General features: G+C 40.1%; 1 protein-coding gene and 2 pseudogenes across 2 annotated transcripts in view; all 3 read right to left on the bottom strand.

The window, feature by feature from the left end:
- USP38 (ubiquitin specific peptidase 38) overlaps positions 1 to 9,902 on the bottom strand; it is a 34,366-nt gene extending 24,464 nt beyond the window's left edge. The window contains exons 1-3 of one of the 2 annotated variants that reach the window (XM_065877672.1): positions 8,745 to 9,902; positions 7,077 to 7,212; positions 1,402 to 1,531 (exon numbers count right to left, since the gene is read on the bottom strand). In XM_065877672.1, the coding sequence (XP_065733744.1) occupies positions 1,402 to 1,531; positions 7,077 to 7,212; positions 8,745 to 9,426 (948 nt within the window). In that variant the 5' untranslated portion in view covers positions 9,427 to 9,902. The remainder of the gene's footprint in view (positions 1 to 1,401; positions 1,532 to 7,076; positions 7,213 to 8,744) is intronic. The other variant, XM_065877673.1, reaches the window with a different exon arrangement.
- Positions 9,903 to 18,527: 8,625 nt separating this feature from the next.
- LOC136123121 (uncharacterized) lies at positions 18,528 to 19,354 on the bottom strand (annotated as a pseudogene).
- A 238-nt stretch (positions 19,355 to 19,592) lies between these two features.
- Positions 19,593 to 21,221, bottom strand: LOC136123120 (uncharacterized; annotated as a pseudogene).
- Between the last annotated feature and the right edge of the window lie 3,109 nt (positions 21,222 to 24,330).

The raw sequence follows: 24,330 nt of genomic DNA, 5'->3' as shown, positions 1-24,330 counted from the left end.
CTGACAGATAACTTGGAGAAGAGCGTAGTAAGCAGAGCAAAGGCCCTGAGGCCTCCACCCTGGTGGACTAGAGATAAAACAACTAGGGCAGTGTAAGTAAAGCACAGAGACTGAGGCAATAATAGTGGGAGACCGGATGAGAGAAGTAGCAGTGGGCCAGATCAGGTAGGACCTTGTGTGACACCTGAAGAGGACCAAGGGCAGGAGCTGCAAGGCGACTGCAATCAATATAGCAAGGGGTGGGCTTCCCTGGTGGCGCAGTGGTTGAGAGTCCGCTTGCCGATGCAGGGGATGCGGGTTCGGGCCCCGGTCCGGGAAGATCCCACGTGCCGCAGAGCGGCTGGGCCTGTGAGTCATGGCCGCTGAGCCTGCGCGTCAGGAGCCTGTGCTCCGCAACGGGAGAGGCCACAACAGTGAGAGGCCTGCGTACCGTAAAAAAAAAAAAAAAAAAAAAAAAAAAATCTACCTATCTATCTATCTATATATATATATATATATACATCAAGGGGTGATGATTACTTTGGACCAGGGTGGTAGTGATGTAGCTGGTTAAAAGTGGTAGAATTCGGGATATATTTTAAAGGTGGAGTCAACAGGATTTGTAAGATATGGACTGAGAGAGAATGAAAAGAGACAAGAATAGCTTCAAGGTTTTGGGCCTGAGCGTGTAGAAGGATGAAGCAGTCATTTAAGATGGGGAAGAACAGGTCTGGGAGGGAAAAATCAGGGGTTAGATTGTGGATAAGTTGAACTTGAGATCCAACTGTCTAAGTTGGGTAAGTGAATATGGAGTTCATGGGAGAATAATGGACTTGAAATATAAACCTGGCAGTCATTAACTTAGAGACATTATTTAAAGCCATGGGTCACTATAAGTATGGACTGAGAAGAAAGTGAACCAGAGATGTGATTCTAAGGCACTCCAAAGTTAGAAAGATCCACTACAGGAGACTGAGAAGCCAGTGAACTAGGACAAAAATCAGGAGAGTATAATGTGCTGGAAACTAAGGCAGGAAAGTGTTTCAAGAGGGAGTGATCAACTATGTCAAATGACTAACAGGTCAACGAGAGAAGGCTTGAGAAATAACTCCTGAGTTAAGCAACACTGGAAAGCACTGGTGTCAAAGATAGCTTTGGCAGAATAATGGTGGTAAAAGTTTGATTAGCTGGGATTCAAGAGATAATGGGAGGAATGTGTTTTCATAATAAATATTTGAAAACAGCAAAATTATTTTAATTACCTAATCTTAAGTAGCATTTTAAATTTCTAAAGCCCATTCAAAAGAAAACCAAAAACAAGACCACATTCAAAATTAGACACTTTAAAGGGGACAACCCAAAGATAAAAAGACGTATTATATGGGTCCATATATTCCAAAAGATTTATACACTCCCACTTACCAGTTCTATCTTCAGTAAAGTAACATCTATCAAAATAGTAAACTTCTGGACAGCTGCCAGTCCTTTCAGGAGTGCAATCACCCATGTGTCTACATGCTGAGCCAACGGCCAGGAGAGCCAGTCAATCATTCTGAAAATTGAAGGAAAACAAAACTATCAGCATTGAAAATATCTTTAACATTACTTATTGAGGAATAACAGGGGTTATACTAGATAATCACTCACTTTGTGACTCAAACTGAGCTTGCTTGTGAAAAGTACTATTCAAGATGTAGAAATGACTATAACGGGTGCTAGAACTCAAGGAGTTTCCAATCTTGTAAGCTGACAGTTTCTTATATAACATATTTGCATAAAAATAATTTCTGATAAACAATCATTTTGCATAAATGCAAAGTTTTAAACATGCCATATAGTGAGTGGTATCAATAATTTATTAGGCAAATTTACTCTAAGAAGAACAGTTAAAATACGGCTATCTGGGACTTTCCTGGTGGTACAGTGGTTAAGAATCCATCTTTCAATGCAGGGGACACTGGTTCAATCCCTGGTTAGGGAACTAAGATCCCACATGCCACGGGGCAACTAAGCCCGAGTGCTGCAACTACTGAGCCCACACGCCACAGCTACCGAGCCTGCACCACAACTAGAGAGAAGCCTGTGCACTGCAATGAAGAGCCCACGCGCCGCAACTAAGACCAGATGCAGCCAATAAATAAATAAATAAATATTAAAAAAACAAAAATATGGCTATCTGAACTGAGACATATGGATACGAACCAAAATTTCTCCTTACTGGTGATTACAGTCTAAATATGAAATGCAGTGTCAAAAAAGACTATATTTTGAATTGTGAAACAGGTCTCTTCATCCCTTTCAAAATCTTACCATACAAAGACAACAAGAAGAAATTTCAAATAGATAAAAGGGCACCAAATGTGTAAATACTGAAGTGGCCTCATTTTGTAATAATGAGTGTTTTTCTTTTTGAGTACCAATCCCGTTTAATGGAAATAAAGATAAAGTAATATGGGGTATGATGGAGACTATCCTTAATGTTACACATCGACCACAATGAAAAAGACTGCTATGACTCCTTTGGAAAGCAACTGGGCCAAATGTTCATATTATTTGATCCAGTAATCCAATTGGGAGGACTATATAATAAAAAAAATAGTAAAACAAACCAGGATTTTAAAGTCAGAATGATATAGTTTAAAAATCTCAATTCACCATTTATTAGCTGGGGAACCCTAAATACTTATGTAAGTTATTTAACTTCTTTGTGTCTCAGTTCCTTATTAAGGTTTTTGCTCTTAAGATTAAAATGTTCCATCAGACATTAAGAGTGGCTCCAAAGTTCAAACTCATTTTACTACAAGTTATTTGTATGTTCCCTCTGCTCCCTGCACACATTTTATCTCCCTTCTTGTTTTTCTGGCCAACAATGATGGTTGTAAGTCATTAAAGTAGTCCCTAACAGCTGTTCCACATCTCTCAACTATTGTTAGCCTGGTTTTCACAAGTCTGTGGCCACTCTAAGTACATGAAGTAGAAAGTAGAGATACTTGCATTTGTGTACAAAGAGTATATTCACCGCAGCACTGCTTATGATACAGAAAAAATGCAAATTATCTAAATGTCCATCATAAGGAAATGGCTAAATATACTATGGTATTGATACTATGAAACATTATGTTGAGTTTTAAAAGATGAGATAGATCAGTATGAATCTACCAACAGGGATCTAACACAGAAAGATCTGAGATATTGTTGAATTAAAAAAGAAAAAAATGCTGGTAAATCTTTTTTTTTCTTTGCGGTACGCAGGCCTCTCACTGCTGTGGCCTCTCCCGTTGCGGAGCACGGGCTCCGGACGCACAGGCCCAGCGGCCATGGCTCACGGGCCCAGCCGCTCCGCGGCATGTGGGATCCTCCCAGACCGGGGCACGAACCCGCGTCCCCTGCATCGGCAGGCGGACTCTCAACCACTGCGCCACCAGGGAAGCCCCGGTAAATCTTTTTAAAACTGTTTTTTGTTTGTTTAAAAGAAAACATATGAGTACATATTGTATATATATTTTTTAGCGTAAATACGTACACAAAAAAAACATGTGGTTTAGATATGGAGTATATGTGAGCTCATCTCTTTGGCTGTATGGACTCTTCCCCATGGGGAGCAAAGTCCCAGAGTAGAACCAGGTTGGGCTCCCTAGCACACAGGGCCCAAGGCCAGAACTCCCTTTAGCTCAGGTCTAAGGGGGGTACTAGTAAAGAGTGAGGGGGCAGAGTAGAAAATTCCACTTGGCCATGGCTTTTCATTATTTCTAATCACCCAATCAGCCTTTTCCCCCATCCTCTCCATTTCTAGCTTCCCATCTCATAAGCCTCTAGTCTTTATCTTATCCCATGTGTACCCAATCTCCTAACCACCCTAAAGATACTTCAAGTCAGAAGTAACACAAATTAGAAGCCACTCATTCAAAAAATATTTGAGTATCTATTATATAATAGGCACTGTGTTAAGTGCTAAGAATATAATAGTAAAATATGGTTTCTGCCCTCAAACTGATAAGGAAAGTTAGGAAATTCTCAACAGTCACACAGTAAGTACTAGTACTGGTATCTGAACTAAGCTCTGCTGGCGTATAATGCAACAGCTTTGGCTACACTTTAATTATATTCTAGTCTTGCTTCAATTTGATTGGACTTACATATGCTCAAATCCTCTCAGACAAAGGCACTATAGAATCAGTTATTTTTTATGGTTAACTACAGTAATCTTATCCACCATGTATTGGTTACACTTTGAATTTTAAGGACACTTAACTCTGATAGGCTGATTTAATTTCTTACTATTTAAAGAACAGTTAGCTGTAGTTGTAATAAATCTTCTTTCCTCTGTTAGATTGTGGGCTTAAGAACAGCGATCTTGTTGTTTTGCTTTTTAATCTTTAATCTTTGATCTGCATTAAAATGGAGCTCAAATTTGTTGAACAAATGAAACCATTTCTCTCTATAGCCGAAAATCTTAAAATTGGCAATATTATGAAAGGCCACAAAATAGATTTAATCTTAATTTGTAGAGAATAAAGCCAATTTCCACTTTATTGTAGGTAGCAGCTTAAGGGCTAGGTCCTGCCTTCAGTTTTATTTGTTCCAATGTTTTAAAAATTAGAAAACTCCACATAAAAACTGGATTTCAGTCTCCTTTTGAAAAATCAGATTAGCAACACTGAACTCAAATTTCCCTGTGATAACAAGACAACTGGAGTTGACGATCAGCTTTCTCTTTCAGAAAATGCTTGTATACCCCATTCCCTATTACTTCAGTTACCCCGGCCTATTTCATACTTTAATGTTACTATCTGGTTCTTGTACAATACCTGCATTTGCATTTCTTTGGATTACAGAAAATGACAGTAAAGCATGACAAGTGCTATGTGTGGGGAAGCGTAGAGTATGGGGAAGTAGAAGGTGGGAGTGTGATAAAAGTAAACATTACTATTCTTTTCAATTACATTTGCAATACAAGAATAATTACTCCAGGTATATTATAAGTTAAATAGGATCATGTCAGATAAATTGGAAATGCAATGGAAACTGGATCACAACTTTCCATAGAAATATAGGTAAAAATTAATTTCCAAATATATCTTAAAAATAAATTCGTAAATTGGACACTATGGTTGTTATGAAGAGGTTAAAAAATTAAGACTAAGAGTGCCATACAGAACATTATAAATCAACTATAAGAAAAAAAGAGAGAAAAAAAAGACTAAATGCTAGAGGGCGAGAATTGTACACATGTAGCTTTCTGAGAACCCAAAATAAATACTCAAGTTTACAGGTTACCTTATGACTGTAATTTACAACAGGTGCACAGAAACCACTGTTCTAAATCCTTACATTTTAGGGGACTTCCCTGGTGGTCCAGTGGTAAAGAATCTGCCTTACAATGCAGGGGCGCGGGTTCCTGTCTTCTTCTTGAACTAAGATCCCACATGCTGCAGGGCAACTAAGCCCGCACACCACAACTACTGAGCTCATGCGCCTCAACTAGAGAGCCCATGTGCCACAACTAGAGAGCCCATGTGCCACAACTAGAGAAGAGGAACCCCACACACCACAACTAGAGAGAAGCCCACGCACCACAACTAAGACCTGACACAGCCAAAAATAAATAAATAAATCCTTACATTTTATTTAAATGTGCTATGCATACACACATATATGTGCACACAGGAAATAGAAAAAAATTATAAAACAAAACCAGACAGATATGAAACAAGAAGAGGAAGACAGGAAAAGCTCAATTAGAAAAATACAGTCATTGAAATAAAGACACTCAATAACTGGAATAATCTCTATAAATGGGTACCTTTGAAGGAAAAACTAGTAAATTATAAGACAGTATTGATGCTCTTCCCTTAGATCACCACAAGGTCTGCACCCTCATTTCCTTCATTATCTTTACTTCATGGTCACCTTCTCAGTGAGGCCTTCCTCATCTATCGTATTTAAAATTGCAAACCATTCCCCATGCTTTCTTGCTTTCCTATCTACTTTTTTCCAAAAACGCTCATCACTATCCAACATACGAAATTATTTTACTTACCATACTTAATGAAATCTAAAACAAAATCAGTTTTAGGATGTAAAACTTAGTTTATGTACCACTAAGGCAAGAAAAGTCCTGTAATCTAAACTAGAACACCAATGACTGTACCTTTCCACATTTTAGCATCTCTGAGATCAGGATGTATCTCTTCAAATATGTTACTGATACTGCCTGCCTGCCTCCCCAGCTAGAAGCCCGTTAGGATATTTCTACCCATTTGTTCAATGAGGTTTTTAAACACTGCTTGGCACTCACGGTAAGTGCCCAATAAATGTGATTTGAATAGTTGAAAGAATGAATGATTGAATTAATAAAAGCACAAGAGTTCTGAGAAGTAAAAATAACATTAAGTTTACACCTAGAAATATAAGAATAAAACTGCAAAACATCAAGGATAAAGAGAAAAGCATAAACATTACCAGAAGACCCTAACTACTCACAAAGGAACGATAATCAAATTGACTGCAGACTCCACATCAGCAACAATAGATGCCAGAAGACAATGCAGTATTATTTTCAAAATGCTAAGAGAAAATAACTATCAAATTAGAATTCTGTATCTTGCCAAATCATCTACTTGGGAGTAAGCAAGAAAAAAACCCCATTTCAAACAAAGGCTAAGAAAGTATTACCCAGAGGTCCTGGTTGAAAGAGAAAGTAAAAGTATGTACTAAGTAAAAGTATATACTTAGCCAGAAAAAAAAAGATCCCAGAGGGAGGAAATAGGTTGCAGGCAACAATACTGAGCAAAGAAATTAGTAAAGTATATTGATAATCCAACCAACTCCTGGCTGAACAGTAAGTGTATATGTGTGTTATATTTTTGGAATTAAAAAAAGCTGAATAGAAAACAGATTTGTGAGTTACTGGATGCCTGTCAAGCCTACAGTAAGGTAAACAATTCATTTCAATTAATGTGGAGAGTGTTTATATATTTGATTCCACAATATCAGTTCTAAACATTTTCCTAAGTTTTTCATTACACACAAAATACAGCAAAATATCTCCTCCTCCCAAATCTACAATTACCATCTATGGTGTTATGAAGAAGTACCTGCAAAGAGCTTGGGTCATACTTGCATCTTTTACATTTGGATCTGTAGTAAGGCTCCTGATGAGAACTGTTATCATCTGAAGAGGAATGTGCTGCACAAGGCTTGCCAATGCCACAGAAGGTTCAAATGATGCATCTATTTTTTAATTGAAGAGAAAAAGGAACATGGCAAGAAGGTTCAAGGGAAGTATTCAGAGAGAACAACCATTTACCACCCCTCCACCAAGCAGTTGTTACACTCCACCTCATGCGTAGACTCTAACATACAAGGAATGTTAAACTGCAGAAACGAGAGATTAAGAGTAGTAGTTCGACAGTACTGCAACATAAAAACTATTCTTCACTATGGCCATATTTAGTCTGTAAATTACTTTATTTTCTTGCATTCTTTAATATTGTTATTGTCGTGTTAAAATATTCATTTGTAAAGCAGTAGTCAGAAAAGACATGCAAGGTATCATAATTCCCATTTTAGATCCTCCAAAGTAACTTACCCCTATTAATTATAGTAGTCATCACATTGTTCTAAGGAAAATTTTTTAAATCACTTAAAGAAGTAGAAACTAAGATAAATTGGGGGGGGGGGACTTTGCTTAAACTACATGAAAATTAAGCAAATCCAAGATGAGCAGCTTTACTACTACAGTTGAAAAAGTTCTGGGGAAATCGAACTGTTATAGCAACACAGGCAATACATGAAAAATTACAATTAAAAAATAAACCAAAACTCAGATAATGCAAATATATAGTTGGTAATTCTTTCATAAATGTACTTAATTCATCAGGAAAGCATGGAGCCTGTTAAAACTCTACTCTTATTTCTTATTCTCAACATAAAAGGAGGATACCTCCTTCACAAGTTCAATTTCGAACAACAGCCAGAGAACGATTGTACCAAGCAGAGAGGGAGTAAACACAGTTTTGGATCTATTGTTTCACAACTTACAGAGCTGGAAGCTCCATGTCCGAACAAGGAATGCAAACATACAGGTAAAATTCCCGAGTGAGAAAGGATTTTCCTGCTAAGTATCACCTGATCCCTCCCGGATTTCTAAGGACACGATCCGTGGGCTATTGACACCTGGAGCGCAAAAACACCTATTTAAGTCTTCATACTCTTTCCCTTCACTCGTCCACCTGTATCTACTCTCACAAACTACTGCAGACATAAAATGTCAATATTCAACAACGACACAGTTAACTAGGATAATCTAATAATAAATGGCACACAGTCCATGAATTAAAAAATGGAAAAATTCAGAAACTAAGGAAAAACTCATGATGGCAAGATGACAGAATCACAATACAATAATGATACAGTAAACATTATTATGCGGCCATTAGTCACTAATGAATAGAAGCTTTTACATAGTAGCTGTCGTCTTCAAAGCATTCCATAACTTGAGCAGAAGCTGGGTAGTTAAGCAACTTGTTTGCTGCCAAAGGTCTTAGACCTCGACGTTCTCAGCCTCTAAACTGGAAACACTGCCCGTTTTTTAATGTCCAAAGTGACAGCCTGAATAGGGCAGTGGATAAGAATTTGGATGAAGGTGTTAAGATCTCCTCTCCCATTAAGATGTTTTCAGAGCAGGGAAACAAACACGGTGTGTACGTAAGAGACACACACTAAATTTCCGAGAGATTTTCTTGGAATGTAATGACCCTTACCTGTGGAAGAAATGCTTGCAAAAACTTCTTGCAGGGAAGGCAGCAAGGTGGAGGGCTCGGCCTTCCAGATGTTCTGGAGCAAGTTACTCACTTTTGTCACCTGTGAGACATATTCCCGCAGCTCTTTCTCCTGGGTGGACACGCACTGGAAGTGGCCTATCGTTCGAACCAGCTGTTGGCAGAAGGTGATGGACAATTTCCCTTTGGGGATGCACTGCACGAAGTCGGTCAGGAGGTCGCTCAGTCGGGCGCAAAGCTGCGGCTCCGGCCTCTCACACACCATCCGCAGCACCTCCACCTGCAGCAGGCTGAAGAGGTCCAGCACCGACGGGCAGCTCATGATCAGCTTCAGGCCGTTGTGAATGTAGTCCAGGATGGCTACGTCCTTCCTGTCCAGCGAGTGGTAGCCCTGTTGGAGGAGGCCCAGCACGAACGTCTTATTGAAGAAGGACTCGAACTCTGGCCGATGGTAGCGCGCGTAGGCCTCCAGCACTTGATGGCCCACCTGCCGCTGAAAGGGGTCCTGGCCCTCCAGGATGAGCCGCGTCGTCAGGTCAAACATGGCCTCGCATTGCGCCTCGTCCAGCCAATGCTCCGCCGACTCCACCACCTTCCGCACGATCACCCGCTTGAGGGGCAGCGGGTGCGAAGAACTCACCAGGCCCTCCAGGATCTTGTCCATTGTCGCCACGCTGCAAGGCCCGGCCCAGTGAGTAAGGAGCGGGCGGCCACGGCCCCTGGGTGGGCCAGGAGAGCCCCGGGGCGGAGGTGAACTTGGAGCGCAGCAGCAGCAGCGGGACCGACCACCGCCACCGCTGCCTCAGTAGCCACATTTATCGGGCAGGGGGGCCCATCCAAGCCCGGGCGGGAGTTGGCAAGCCTGGGGAGCGTAAGAACCGGCACCGCCCGCGATGGGCCTAAGAAGCCAGAGGCCCGCACTCCGCCGCCGCCCCGGGCCCGCGGAGCCTCAGCATCAGCTCTGAGGGGCCAGCGGGGTCCCCCGGCGGCTACGGGTGCTCAGGGGCCGGGGCTGCGAGCCAGTGGATGAGGAAGCGCGCCTCCGCGTTCTGCGGCACTGTGGGCGTCCGGGCTTCGGCAGGTCGTGGGATGAAAACCGCCCCGGGTTGAGTCAGGAGCCGCTGTCACGGACGGTGCCGGATCAGCCGGGGAGAAAAGGGGGTGGACACCTTTGACCCGGATTCAGAAGGTCCGGCAAACAGGAAGTGGAGGACGTTGGAACCTCCGGAAAGGCCCGCCCCTCCGCCCCTTCGCCCCGCCCCACTCCTTTCCTCCCTCCCCTCTCACCGTCCTCCGCCCACAATCGCCTCCTCCCTCCCGGGACGCGCTGGCACCGCCGCGCTGGGACCCCCTCGCTGACCCGCAGCTTAGCTGCTGCGCTGGCGTGGCTGCCTCTGGCTGAGTGGGGCGGCTACCGTAGTGTCACTGGGGATCGTGTGTAAGTCACAGGAGGCTTCCCGGGAGAAGCGGCCGGGAGCGGACGCGTTGGAGGTGACTACGACTCTACGAGTTCCACCTTCCTATCTCTCTCCGTTCTGTCCGAGTCAGGTTACTTGTGAAAGGCCGAGAAAGTTTTATTTATGTAAAATCTTGTGAATGGGAAAGTTTTGGAAACACGAGTAGAAGAGCATTTGGGGAGAAAGTAAGGAAAAGAACTCAAAATCCGGATTGAAGGGAAATCGTTTGAGGTCGTGGCTCATTCATCAAGAAATGAGCTAGGGTTCCTAAATGAGATTGCCTTTCTCTTGCGTGTGGTTATTAAAGTAAGGGCTGTACTGGTGGCCGTATGCGTTTAGAGACGACCCGTTATCTTTAGCAAATATCTTTTTAATGAGCTTTTGTGGCATGTCGAAAATTTATGTTGTCCGAAAAATGGGGGGAGAGTAAGGAAAATGACAGGTGAGAAAGAATGAAAGAGTACTTTGAAAATAAAAAAGGTGAAATTTTCACAGTATTTACTTGTAGGCTGACACTGAAGATGGTTTACAATAAAGAAGAATAGATGGAGTCATCACGCTTGTACTCTTTCAAGTTAAATTCCAAGGATTCGCCATAAGAGTTTAGGCTTTCATTGGAGGCCTTTAAATTGGAAAATATTGCCTAATTATAGCTCCGTTAAGACTTGACTAATATGATTGTGAAATCAGACGTTAACGGCCTGTAATACAGACGAAACTTTAAAACGGTTTAGTTGAAATGTCCAGTAGAAAAAGGAGCAAAATTGTAAGTTGTTTACCTTGCTTAATAGTGTTTTGGTTTTTACCAATTTACAAAATGGTTACACCAATATATTTAACACATCAGTAAGGATAATCTTGAAAAGAACGGCTGTTTAGATAAGGTAGGAGCTGGGTAGAGGAAACTTGAGACCGAGTTAGTTTGCAGGAAGAGATTTAAGATAAAAGAGAAATGAAGTAATTGATGGATCTAAGACAGTCATGCTAGAACACAGGAATAGCTTTGGAACTTTTCCTTTTCCAATAGATGTAAGTAAAACTACAGAGAAAAGTTTGCCTTTACTGGGAATGGTGCCACGTTGGAAGACAAAAATAAGGTAGAAAGTAAAGCATTAAGAGGACTGAGTGGTAGGATTGTGGATTTGCTGATATCCTGTAACTTAAATGCTGAGGTGTAAAATTAACAATACTTAATAACTATCTGTTACATCCTATGTTATGTGACAAGGGAATAACAGGAAAGAAAACAATATTTGTTATATATATTAATATATAGTCTAAGCAAATATTTTTGTTATATGTACTAAGCAAATATATTACACATTCATAACGAGAAAAGGAGGAAATACTTATGACAAGTCTGTAAATGGTCATGTTATAGTTGGTATTTATAACAGCCTACTATTTCGTATTTCCTTTGCCTTCAGCAAGTACCTCAGCTGGTTGTAGTTCTTTGCTTGGTGGAGTGACCCAAACCTTCATTCCTGAAGAATCTGGGCCATTACTAGTCCTACCTGGATTGGATTGTTGTAGATTTCCATTGATTTTAATCACAGAGCATAGTAATACTAAGAGATGCCCTAAGGGATCTCTTGTATTCCAGACAATGCATTCCTTATCTCCATTGTATTAATAGTAGAGTTGCTGTCCAATTTCCTCTTGATAGTGAGGATTAATCACCCCAGCCAGCACACTAATTCCCTTCTTTGCATGTTTTTTTTTAAAAAATAGATCTTTATTGGAGTATAATTCCTTCACAATACTGTTAGTTTCTGTTGCACAACGAAGCGAATCAGCCATATGCAGACACATGTCCCCATATCCCCTCCCTCTTGAGCCTCCCTCCAACCCTCCCTATCCCACCCCTCTAAGTCATCGCAAAGCACCAAGCCAATTTCCCTGTGCTATGCTGCTGCTTCTCATTCTGAAGTGTATATATGTTGATGCTACTCTCACTTTGCCCACCCTCCCACCCCATGTCCTCAAGTTCATTTTCTATGTCTACCTCTTTATTCCTGCCTTGCAACTAGGTTCATCAGTACTGTTTTTTTTTTTTTTTTAGATTCCATATATATGCGTTAGCATACAGTATTTTTTTTTCTCTTTTTGACTTACTTCACTCTGTGTGACAGACTCTAGGTCCATTCAACTCACTACAAATAACTCAATTTCGTTTCTCCTTATGGCTGAGTAATATTCCATTGTATATATGTGCTACATCTTTATCCATTCACCTGTTGATGGACATTTAGGTTTGTTCCATGTCCTGGCTATTGTAAATAGTGCTGCAATGAACATTGTGGTACATGTCTCTTTTTGAATTACGGTTTTCTCAGGGTGTATGCCCAGTAGTGGGATTGCTGGGTCATATGGTAGTCCTATTTTTAGTTTTTTAAGGAACTTCCATACTGTTCTCCATAGTGGCTGTATCAATTTACATTCCCACCAACAGTGCAAGAGGGTTCCCTTTTCTCCACACCCTCTCCAGCATTTATTGTTTGTAGATTTTTTGATGATAGCCATTCTGACCGGCCTGAGGTGATACCTCATTGTAGTTTTGATTTGCATTTCTCTAATGATTAGTGATATTGAGCATCTTTTCGTGTGCCTCTTTACCATCTGTATGTCTTCCTTGGTGAAATGTCTATTTAGGTCTTCCACCCATTTTTAATTTTTTTTTAACATCTTTATTGGGGTATAATTGCTTTACAATGGTGTGTTAGTTTCTGCTTTATAACAAAGTGAATCAGTTATACATATGTTCCCATATCTCTTCCCTCTTGCATCTCCCTCCCTCCCACTCTCTCTATCCCACTCCTCCAGGCGGTCACAAAGCACCCAGCAGATATCCCTGTGCCATGCGGCTGCTTCCCACTAGCTATCTACCTTACGTTTGTTAGTGTATATATGTCCATGCCTCTCTCTTGCCCTGTCACAGCTCATCCTTCCCCCTCCCCATATCCTCAAGTCCATTCTCCAGTAGGTCTGTGTCTTTATTCCTGTCTTAAACCCCTAGGTTCTTCATGACATTTTTTTTCTTGAATTCCATATATATGTGTTAGCATACGGTATTTGTCTTTTTCTTTCTGACTTACTTCACTCTGTATGACAGACTCTAGGTCTATCCACCTCATTACAAATAGCTCAATTTCGTTTCTTTTTATGGCTGAGTAATATTCCATTGTATACATGTGCCACATCTTCTTTATCCATTCATCCGATGATGGGCACTTAGGTTGTTTCCATCTCCGGGCTATTGTAAATAGAGCTGCAATGAACATTTTGGTACATGACTCTTTTTGAATTTTGGTTTTCTCAGGGTATATGCCCAGTAGTGGGATTGCTGTGTCATATGGTGGTTCTATTTGTAGTATTTTAAGGAACCTCCATACTGTTCTCCATAGTGGCTGAACCAATTCACATTCCCACCAGCAGTGCAAGAGTGTTCCCTTTTCTCCACACCCTCTCCAGCATTTATTATTTCTAGATTTTTTGATGATGGCCATTCTGACTGGTGTGAGATGATATCTCATTGTAGGTTTGATTTGCATTTCTCTAATGATTAACGATGTTGAGCATTCTTTCATGTGCTTGTTGGCAGTCTGTATATCTTCTTTGGAGAAATGTCTGTTTAGGTCTTCTGCCCATTTTTGGATTGGGTTGTTTGTTTTTTGTTATTGAGCTGAATGAGCTACTTGTAAATTTTGGAGATTAATCCTTTGTCAGTTGCTTCATTTGCAAATATTTTCTCCCATTCTGAGGGTTGTCTTTTGGTCTTGTTTATGGTTTCCTTTGCTGTGCAAAAGCTTAGAAGTTTCATTAGGTCCCATTTGTTTAGTTTTATTTCTATTTCCATTACTCTAGGAGGTGGGTCAGAAAGGATCTTGCTGTGATTTATGTCATAGAGTGTTCTGCCTTTGTTTTCCTCTAAGAGTTTGATAGTTTCTGGCCTTACATTTAGGTCTTTAATCCATTTTGAGCTTATTTTTGTGTATGGTGTTAGGGAGTGATCTAATCTCATACTTTTACATGTACCTGTCCAGTTTTCCCAGCACCACTTATTGAAGCGGCTGTCCTTTCTCCACTGTACATTCCTGTCACCTTTATCAAAGATAAAGTGTCCATATGTGCGCTTCCACCCATTTTTTAACTGGATTGTTTGTTTTTTTGTTATTGAGCTCCATGAGCTGTTTGTATATTTTGGAGATTAATCCTTTGTCTGTTGTTTCATTTGCAAATATTTTCTCCCATTCTGAGGGTTGTCTTTTTGTCTTATTTATGGTTTCCTTTGTTGTGCAAAAGCTTTTAAGTTTCATTAGGTCCCATTTGTTTAGTTTTATTTCTATTTCCATTACTCTAGGAGGTGGGTCAAAAAAGATCTTGCTGTGGTTTATGTCAAAGAGTGTTTGTCCTATGTTTTCCTCTAAGAGTTTAATAGTGTCTGGTCTTACATTTAAGTCTTTAATGATTTGGAGTTTATTTTTGTTTATGGTGTTAGGTAGAGTCCTAATTTCATTCTGTTACATGTAGCTGTCCAGTTTTCCCAGCACCACTTGTTGAAGAGGCTGTCTTTTCTCCATTGTATGTTCTTGCCTCCTTTGTCATAAATTAAGTGCCCATATGTGTGTGGGTTTATCTCTGGGCATTCTATCTTGTACCATTGATCTATATTTCTGGTTTTGTGTCAGTACCATACTGTCTTGATTACTGTAGCTTTGTGGTATAGTTTGAAGTCAGGGAGCCTGATTCCTCCAACTTTGTTTTTCTTTTTGAAGATTGCTTTGGCTATTCGGGGTCTTTTGTGTTTCCACACGAATTGTAAAATTTTTTGTTCTAATTCTATGAAGAATGCCATTGGTAGTTTGATAGGGATTGCATTGAATCTGTAGATTGCTTTGGGTAATATAGTCATTTTCACAATATTGATTCTTCCAATCCAAGAACATGATATATTTCTCTATCTGTTTATGTCATCGTTGATTGCTTTCATCAGTATTTTATAGTTTTCTGAGTACAGATCTTTCACCTCCTTAGGCAGGTTTATTCCTAGGTATTGTATTCTTTTTGTTGCAATGGTAAATGAGAGTATTTCCTTAATTTCTCTTTCTGATTTTTCGTTGTTGGTGTATATGAATGCCAGAGATTTCTGTGCATTAATTTTGTATCCTGCAACCTTACCAAAGTCAATGATTAGTTCTAGTAGTTTTCTGGTGGCATCTTTAGGATTTTCTATGTATATTATCATGTCATTGGCAGAAGGTGACAGTTTTACTTCATCTTTTCCAATATTTATTCCTTTAATTTCTTTTTCTTCTCTGATTGCTGTGACTAGGACTTCCAAAACTATGTTGAATAAGAGCTGTGAGAGTGGATATCCTTGTTTTGTTCCTGATATTTGTGGAAATGCTTTCAGTTTTTCACCATTGAGTATGATGCTTGCTGTGGGTTTGTCATATATGGCCTTTATTATGTTGAGGTAGGTTCCCTCTATGCCCATTTTCTGGAGAGTTTTTTATCATAAATCAGTGTTGAATTTTGTCAAAAGCTTTTTCTGCATCTACTGAAAGTATCATATGGTTTTTATTCCTTAATTTGTTAATGTGATGTATCACATTGATTGATTTGTGTATATTGAAGAACCCTTGCATCCCTGGGATAAATCCCACTTGATCATGGTGTATGATCCTTTTAATGTGCTGTTGGATTCTGTTTGCTACCATTTTCTTCAGGATTTTTGTATCTATGTTCGTCAGTGATATTGGCCTATAATTTTCTTTTTTTGTGGTATCCTTTTCTGTTTTTGTTATCAGGCTGATGGTGGCTTTGTAGAATGAATTTGGGAGTGTTTCTCCCTCTGCAATTTTCTGGAAGAGTTTGAGAAGGATCAGTGTTAGCTCTTCTCTAAATGTTTGATAGAATTCACCAGTGAAGCCATCTGGTCCTGGAGTTTTGTTTGTTGGAAGATTTCTAATTACAGTTTCAATTTCATTACGTGTGATAGGTCTGTTTGTATTTTCTAATTCTTCCTGGTTCAGTCTTGGAAAGTTGTACCTTTCCAAGAATTTGTCCATTTCTTCATGGTTGTCCATTTTATTGGCATATAGTTGTTTGTAGTAATCTCTTATAATCCTTTGTATTTCTGCAGTGTCAGTTGTGATTTTCCCTTTTCATTTCTAATTTTATTGATTTGTGTCCTCTCATTTTTTTTCTTGATGAGTCTGGCTAAGGGTTTATCAATTTTGTTTATCTTTTCAAAAGAACCAGCTTTTAGTTTTATTGATCTTTGCTATCGTTTTCTTCATTTCTATTTTATTTATTTCTGCTCTGATCTTTATGCTTTCTTTCCTTCTACTGACTTTGGGTTTTCTTTGTTCTTTCATAGTTGTTTTAAGTGTAGGGTTAGATTATTTATTTGAGATTTTTCTTGCTTCTTGAGGTGAGATTGAATTGCTATGAACTTCCATCTTAGAACTGCTTTTGCTGTGTCCCATAGGTTTTGGGTCGTTGTGTTTTTGTTGTCATTTGTTTCAATGTATTTTTTATTTCTTCTTTGATTCCTTCAGTAATCTCTTGGTTATTTAGTAGTGCACTGTTTAGCCTCCATGTATTTGTGATTTTTACCATATTTTCCCTGTAATTGATTTCCAGTCTCATAGCATTGTGGTCAGGAAAGATGCTTGATGTGATTTCAATTTTCTTAAATTTATTTAGGCTTGTTTTGTGACCCAAGATGTGATCTATCCTGGAGAATGTTCCACGTGCACTTGAGAAGAAAGTATATTCTGCTACTTTTGGGTGGAAGTTTTATAAATGTCAATTAGATCTACCTGGTCTGTTGTGCCATTTAAAGCTTGTGTTTCCTTATTAATTTTCTGTTTGGATGATCTGTCCATTGGTGTAAGTGGGGTGTTAAAGTCCCCTACTATTATTGTGTTACTGTCAATTTCTCCTTTCATGGTTGTTAGCATTTGCCATACGTATTGAGGTGCTCCTGTGTTGGGTGCATAAACATTTATAATTGTTATATCTTCTTCTTGGATTGATCCTTTGATCACTATGTAGTGTCCCTCCTTATCTCTTGTAACAGTCTTTATTTTAAAGTCTATTTTATGTGATATAAGTATTGCTACTCCAACTTTCTTTTGATTTCCATTTGCATGGAATATCTTTTCCATCCCTTCACTTTCAGTCCTTATGTGTCCCTAGGTCTGAAGTGGGTCTCTTGTAAACAGCATATATATGGATCTTGTTTTTGTATCCATTCAGCCAGTCTGTGTCTTTTGGTTTGGGCATTTAATCCATTTACATTCAAGGTTATTAAATTCAATATGTATGTTCTTATTGCCATTTTCTTAATTGTTTTTGGTTTGTTTTTGTGAATCTTTTTTTCTCCTGTGTTTCCTGCTTAGAGAAGTTTCTTTAGCATTTGTTGTGAAGCTGGTTTGGTGGTGCTGAATTCTCTTAGCTTTTGCTTGTCTGAAAAGCTTTTAACTTCTCCACTGAATCTGAATGAGATCCTTGCTGGATAGAATAATCTTGGTTGTAGGTTTTTCTCTTTTATCACTTTAAGTGTATCCTGCCACTCCCTTCTGGCCTTCAGAGTTTCCGTTGAAAAATCAGCTGATAACCTTATGGGGATTTCTTTGTATGTTACTTTTTGTTTTTCCCTTGCTGCTTTTAATATTTTTTCCTTGAATTATTTTTTGTTAGTTTGATTAATATATGTCTTGGTGTGTTTTTCCTAGGGTTTATCCTGTTTGGAACTCTCTCTGCTTCCTGGAATTGGGTGACTATTTCCTTTCCCATGTTAGGGAAGTTTTCAACTCTAATCTCTTCAGATATTTTCTCAGACCCTTTCTTTTTCTCTTCTTCTTCTGGAACCCCTATAGTTTGATTGTTGGTGTGTTTAGTGTTGTCCCAGAGGTCTCTGAGGTGGTCTTCAATTCTTTTCATTCCTTTTTCTTTATTCTACTCATCAGCAGTTATTTCCACCATTTTGTCTTCCAGCTCACTTATTCGTCCTTCTGCCTCAATTATCCTGTTATTGATTCCTTCTAGTTTATGTTTCATTTCAGTTATTGTGTTGTTCATCTCTGTTTGTTCTTCTAGATCTTTGTTAAACATTTCTTGTATTTTCTCAATCCATACCTCCATTCTATTTCCAAGATTCTGGATCATCTTTACTGTCATTATCTGAATTCCTTTTTGGGTAGATTGCCTATTTCCTCTTCATTTATTTGGTCTTGTAGGTTTTTACCTTGCTCCTTCATCTGTGACATTTTTTTGCTGTCTCTATTTTTTTTTTTTTTTATGAGTGGGATGGAATCATTGTTACGTTTCCTGGTGGAAGCATTCTTCTCTTTGAAACTAAGACTTCTACAGCAGCAGAGCATAAGGTCACAGGAACAGGGAGCAAACATTTTGCACAAAAGGTCACTAGGAGAAATAGCGAGTGGTACCCCTCCCATTTCTATCCCTTGGTTCCTGAACCTGTGAATCCTGGCTATGAGAGAAATAGCACCATGTATTGGATGCTGATTCAGAGCATATACAGCATTCTGGAGAACTTTGCTACAGTCCTGCAAGTTCTAGTCATCTAGTGGCACCGTAACTGAGTCTTTAAAAGGCTATTCCACCATTCTGTGAAGCCATCTGCTTCAGGATAGTGGGATACATGGTAAGATCAGTGAATTTCATGAGCGTGGGTCCATTACCTCACTTCATTTGCTGTGAAGTGAGTTCCTTGATCAGAAGCAATGCTGTGTAGAATACTATGATGGTGGATAAAGTATTCTGTAAGTTCATGGATGGTAGTTTTGGCAAAAGCATTGTGTGCAGAGGAGACAAATTTATATCCAGAGTAAATGTTTATTCCAGTAAGAACAAAATATTCCCCCTTCCATGATGGAAGGAGTCCAGTGTAATCAACCTGCCACCAGGTAGCTGGCTACCACCCAAGGAACTCGTGCCATGGTGTTGGTCTCTGCTGTTGACAGGTTGGGCACTCAGCAGTGGCCATAGCCAGGCCTTGGTAAGTGGAAGTCCATGTTGCTGAGCCCATGCATAACCTCCATCCCTGTCACCATGACCACTTTGTCCATGAGAACATTGGGTGAATACAGGGGTGGCTGGGGAAAAAGTGATTTAGTATGTAATCATATGTCTGGCCATTTCTCCTTCCAATGAAAGTGAACACCCAAGTTCACTGCTTGAAGTTCACCTGCTGGGAGGAGTTCCTTCACTACTGTCCTTCAGGGATGTCCTAGAACAAGGGGCTGTAGTGCTATAGCCATCCACTTTTGGGTGGTGCTTGCATATTGTCGAAGATCATCTGTAAACCAGTCCAGAGTCTTCTCTTCCTCTGTCAACTGATTTAGGGAACTCCCCATGAGGCCACAGATGCAGATTTATTTCTCACTGTGGCATGCAAATGTCTTACCATTAAGTCTAGAGTAGTTCCTATTCCAGGTCCATCTTTTGCTCACCAGGTCCAATCCGTATACTGTCATCAATGTAATGGAGCAGTGTGATGTCTTGTGGAAGAGAAAGGCAATCAGGATACTTGTGAATTAAATTATGATCCCCTAAGTTAGGATTGGAGAGTTTAGTCCCCTGAGACAGGAAAGTGAAGGTGTATTGCTGATGGCCTTGCTAGCTGGAAACAAACTGCTTCTGGTGGTCCTACCAATAGGTATAGAGAAAAAGCATTTGTCAGATCAGTAGCTGCATACCAGGTACCAAGGAATGTGTTAATTTGCTCAGGTACTGAAACTACATCTGGTAGAGTAACTGTAGTTGGAGTCTCCACCTGGTTAAGCTTACGATAGTCCACGGTCATTCTCCGAGATCCATCTGTCTTCTGAACAGGTTAAACAGGTGAGTTGAATGGGGACGTGGTGGGAATCACCACTCCTGCATCTTTCAACTCCTTGATTGTGACACTAATCTCTGCAGTCTTTCCAGGAATGTGGTAGTGCTTTTGGTTTACTGTTTTCCTAGGTAGAGGCAGTTCTAATGGATTCCGCTTGGCCTTTTCCACTTGAATAGCCCTCACTACACAGGTCAAGGAACCTTTGTGGGGATTCTGCTAGTTGCTGATTATATCTGCTGCAATAATTAATTCTGGTGTTGGGGAAATAACTACAGAATGGGTTAGGGGACCCACTGGGCTCACTCCCTGTGGGATAGACTTGAGCTAAAATTCCATTGATCGCTTGACCCCCATACGTTCCTGCCCTAACTGGTAGATCATAATGATGTTTTTGATCTCCTGGAATTAGTGTCAGTTCTGAGTCAGAGTCCAGTAGTCCCCCAAATCTCTGAGTATTTCCTTTTGCCCAATCACAGTTACCCTGGCAAAAAGCTGTAGGTTACTTTGGGGAAGGCTGGGAGAAAGATTAACAGTATAAATTTTTGGCAGTTCATCCAAGGGGTTCTGGGTCTACAAACTGGCTCAAGTCTGGGAACTAAATGAAGGACCATGACTCTTTCTTTTCATGACTCAGGTTAGACTTGTCTTCATTTGGCCTAGAACTTTCCTGCTTATACAGATCAAGTAAGAATTTAGTAGGCTTCCTATCTATTTCATTTCTAGGAACACCGTGATCCACTAGCCAGTGCCTTAGGTCTATGCAAGTCAGACTTTTCTGGTTGCTATGTCTCTGCTGTCCATTATGGTAACCAGAGCACCTTGCCTTTGGCAGTGCCACTTGATCCCTGCTCTCTGAGATTCAATCACTCCCATTGCATTTAGGTTTTCCAATTCAGTGACTGCAGTCCCTGCTATAAGGCCTGGCCTATAAAGAAGAGCGATCACAGAGTTCTTCAGAGATGTTGGGGCTCCTCTCACAAGTTTATTTCTCACGGTAGTGGTGAAAGATATGTTTTCTGTACCCTTCCGATATGGATACATAGGTCTTAAATGACAAATCCACTCTAACATTCCTATCTCCTTAAGCCTTTGAATCCCTTCCTCCATATTAAACTGAGGCAGGTCTAGCATTTCTAATTTGCCCACTCGTGGATGATTGAGATCACTAAGGGAATTAGTGTAGATGGGAGAAGAGAAATAGCTCTAAGTTGGGCTCTATAGTATTAAGATATTTGGAAGGTTATGAAGAAGCAACAGAAGGGGCTATGAAGAAGCTACTAGTGTGGTGGAAAGAAAACCAAGTATCCTGGTATCCTGCAAGAAGAAAACAATTAGCTACATTATATATTGCTAAATATTATAATAAGATGAGGATTGCTACTGGAATTAACAATGTAAAGATAAGCAGTTGGATGGAGTGGTGTGGTGAGTGTTAAAGCCTGTAGGAGACTGAAGAGAAAATGGGAAAGAAATTGATGACAGCAAGAATAAACAACTCTTTCAAGGAGGTTTGCTAACAAGAAGGGAAAAAATGGGGTGGTAGCTATAACGCAGAGCAGGGTAAAGCGAAATTTTAAGAAAAGAGAAAAAGCATGTTTGTTCATTAATGGCAAAAAAATCTAGGAAAGGAGATTTTTGATACTGGAGAGAGAAGGAAGAATTGCTGAGACAATGACTTTGAGTAGGTGGGAAAGGATCTTCCCTTCCACAAATGGAAGGGTTTCCCTTTGCTAGGAGCATGAACGAGTTCACTCAGTAACAGGAGAGACAGCAGCTGCAGGTAGGTGGGTGAATGTCGTTGTGGGAGTCTGCAGAAATTCTCATCTGATTGTTTCTATTTTATCAGTAAAATAGAAAGCAAGGTCATCAGTTGAGAGTGAGACTGAAAGAAGAGTTGGAGGTTTTAGGAGAGAGGTAAAGCCATGTAATAGTTGTTTAGTGTTGAGGAGAATGGAAATACAGTATGATTCCAGGCAGCATTAGGGGCCCATTGAAGTTAGAGGTCACGAATATAAGTGAAACCAGTCAGTTTGTTTATTTGTTTCCTCCAGCCATGTGTACATGCACAAGTACAACCATGGAATAGGCAGAGAGTTGGACATTACCAGGGTTGAGGTTTAGCCATGTACAGGGAGACAAGAAAAGGGCAGGAGAGTGAAGAGTGTATGCAAAGGAGTGATTATTATTGAGCGTGCAATTTAAGCTGGACAAGGACAGAAGTTATTATATGAGGGGTGGGAGACGAGAAAAAGACGTTAGGATCAATGAACTGTAGGTTCTGGTGGGGTCAGAGGATTGTTGGAATTTTCCAGATTCTAAGTAGAGGTGGTGAGCTGGAAAAATAGGAGATGATAGTCAAAATGAGATAACCTCAAACTGAGATGATCAAGAGGCAATACAGCCGTCCTTTGGTATCTGAGGAGGTTGTTTCCCAGTGCCCTCATGGATACCAAAATCCATGGATGCTCAATCCCTTATATAAAATGGCATTGGATTTGTATATATCCTATGCGCATCCTCCCATATACTTTAAGTCATCTCTAGATTGCTTATAATATCTAATACAATGTACAGCTGACCCTGGAGCAGTGTGGGAGTTAGGGGCGCTGACCCTTTGTGCCGTGGAAAAATCCGTGTTTAACTTTACAGTCGGCCCTCTGTATCCTCGGTTCCACGTTCACAGATTCAACCAACTGTGGATCATGCAGTACTGTAGTTTTTTTACCCACATGTAAGGACCTGCACTGTCCATGTTGTTCAAGGGTCAACTGTAAATGCTATATAAATACAATGTAAATGCCGTGTAGATAGTTGCCAGTGCACAGCAAATTCAAGTTTTGCCTTTTGAAACTTTCTGGATTTTTTTTTTCCTGAATATTTTTAATCCACGACTGGTTGAATTAGAGGATGTGGAACCCCACAGATATGGAGGGCTGATGGTAGTTATTGGGAAAGAGGAGGATTGAGGTATGGCCATGCGAGTAAGTAGCTGAGGTAAGGTGGAGAATAAAAAATCAGTGGAGGAGAGGAGGTCAAGGCACTGAGTGACAATGTATTGGGTAGATCGTCTATGTGGACACTGAAGCCCGCTGAGAATTATGACAGGAATGCGGTTTAAGACAGTGTCAGGGAGTTAAGAACTAAAATCTCCAAGGAATGGGGTGGAGGGAGACTAGCCTGGGGATTGTTTGAGAACCGCAGCAGGGAGAGGGAGTTCGTGCGGGTCTTTGATGTCATAAAATTTAAATGGGCAGCTTTTGGAGGAGGGAAGAAGAGTGGTCTGGAAGGAACTGCAGGGAGCGGGAATGTCATCCTCTCCACCTCCAGGCTTCATAGTGGTGGAGTTTGGGAGTTTGGGCTGCAGAGGAGAGGGCTGATAGGTTTTAAAGCAAAAAAGTGAAGGAAATGTTTAGAGAAGGTGATTTTGCTGATGACTGAGTCTCAGAGGGCCCAGTGGAAAGTTTTCAGGTGTCCGACAGGGATAAGAAATGGGTCAGCAAAGGAGATGTTCAGAGTCTTATAGGAATTAGAGTCCTGAAGATGAGAGTTAACTTTGGCTTTTTGTGGCAACTAAAATCAACAGGCATGAGGTGCATAGTGAGATTCATCTTGATGAAAGTCTTTGAAAAAAGCTTTAAGTTCAGAAAGGAAACTATAATTAAACAAATGTGCAACCTCAGTGCCTATTCAAGGATAATCTTGGGCTTGGATTAGTCATGAGTGAAATGCCTCTTGGCCAAATGTCTGCCTTGTAAAGGGTGCAGGGTGGTCTTTGGGGTTAGGAAGGAATCTGAAGACCTTGGAGATAATCAGGTTTACTATTCATTACCTTCAGTTTACATCATACAGCAATTATTGCTGCTATCTCAAAGACTTTCATCATCATAAGAGGATCTTTCTCAAAATCTAGGCAGTAAGTTTCTGCCCTCTTGCCTGTGGGGAGTTGGAATATCAGTATCATCTTGTTGATTTATAGACATTTTACCTGTTGTTACATTCAAACAAAATTTGAAATATGATGTTTTAAAAATCCCAAAAGATCAAAACAGGCATAACTGGCTGAACATGAATTCAAAATAAAGAAATGGTGGGAAGATTCCAAACCTAGAAAATGGACATAAATATTTATAGGCACATTAAAAACTGTAACAGTTTTTCCTGTTCTGCCTAAAATAATCAACATGTGCTACAGAAAAAAACACTGTGTGGGATTATTAATTTTTATCTAATTCTTATTTTG

This window comes from Phocoena phocoena, chromosome 5 (genome assembly GCF_963924675.1).
Source record: "Phocoena phocoena chromosome 5, mPhoPho1.1, whole genome shotgun sequence".
NCBI classification, from domain to species: Eukaryota; Metazoa; Chordata; class Mammalia; order Artiodactyla; family Phocoenidae; genus Phocoena; species Phocoena phocoena.
This window is presented reverse-complemented; position numbering and strand designations above follow the sequence as displayed.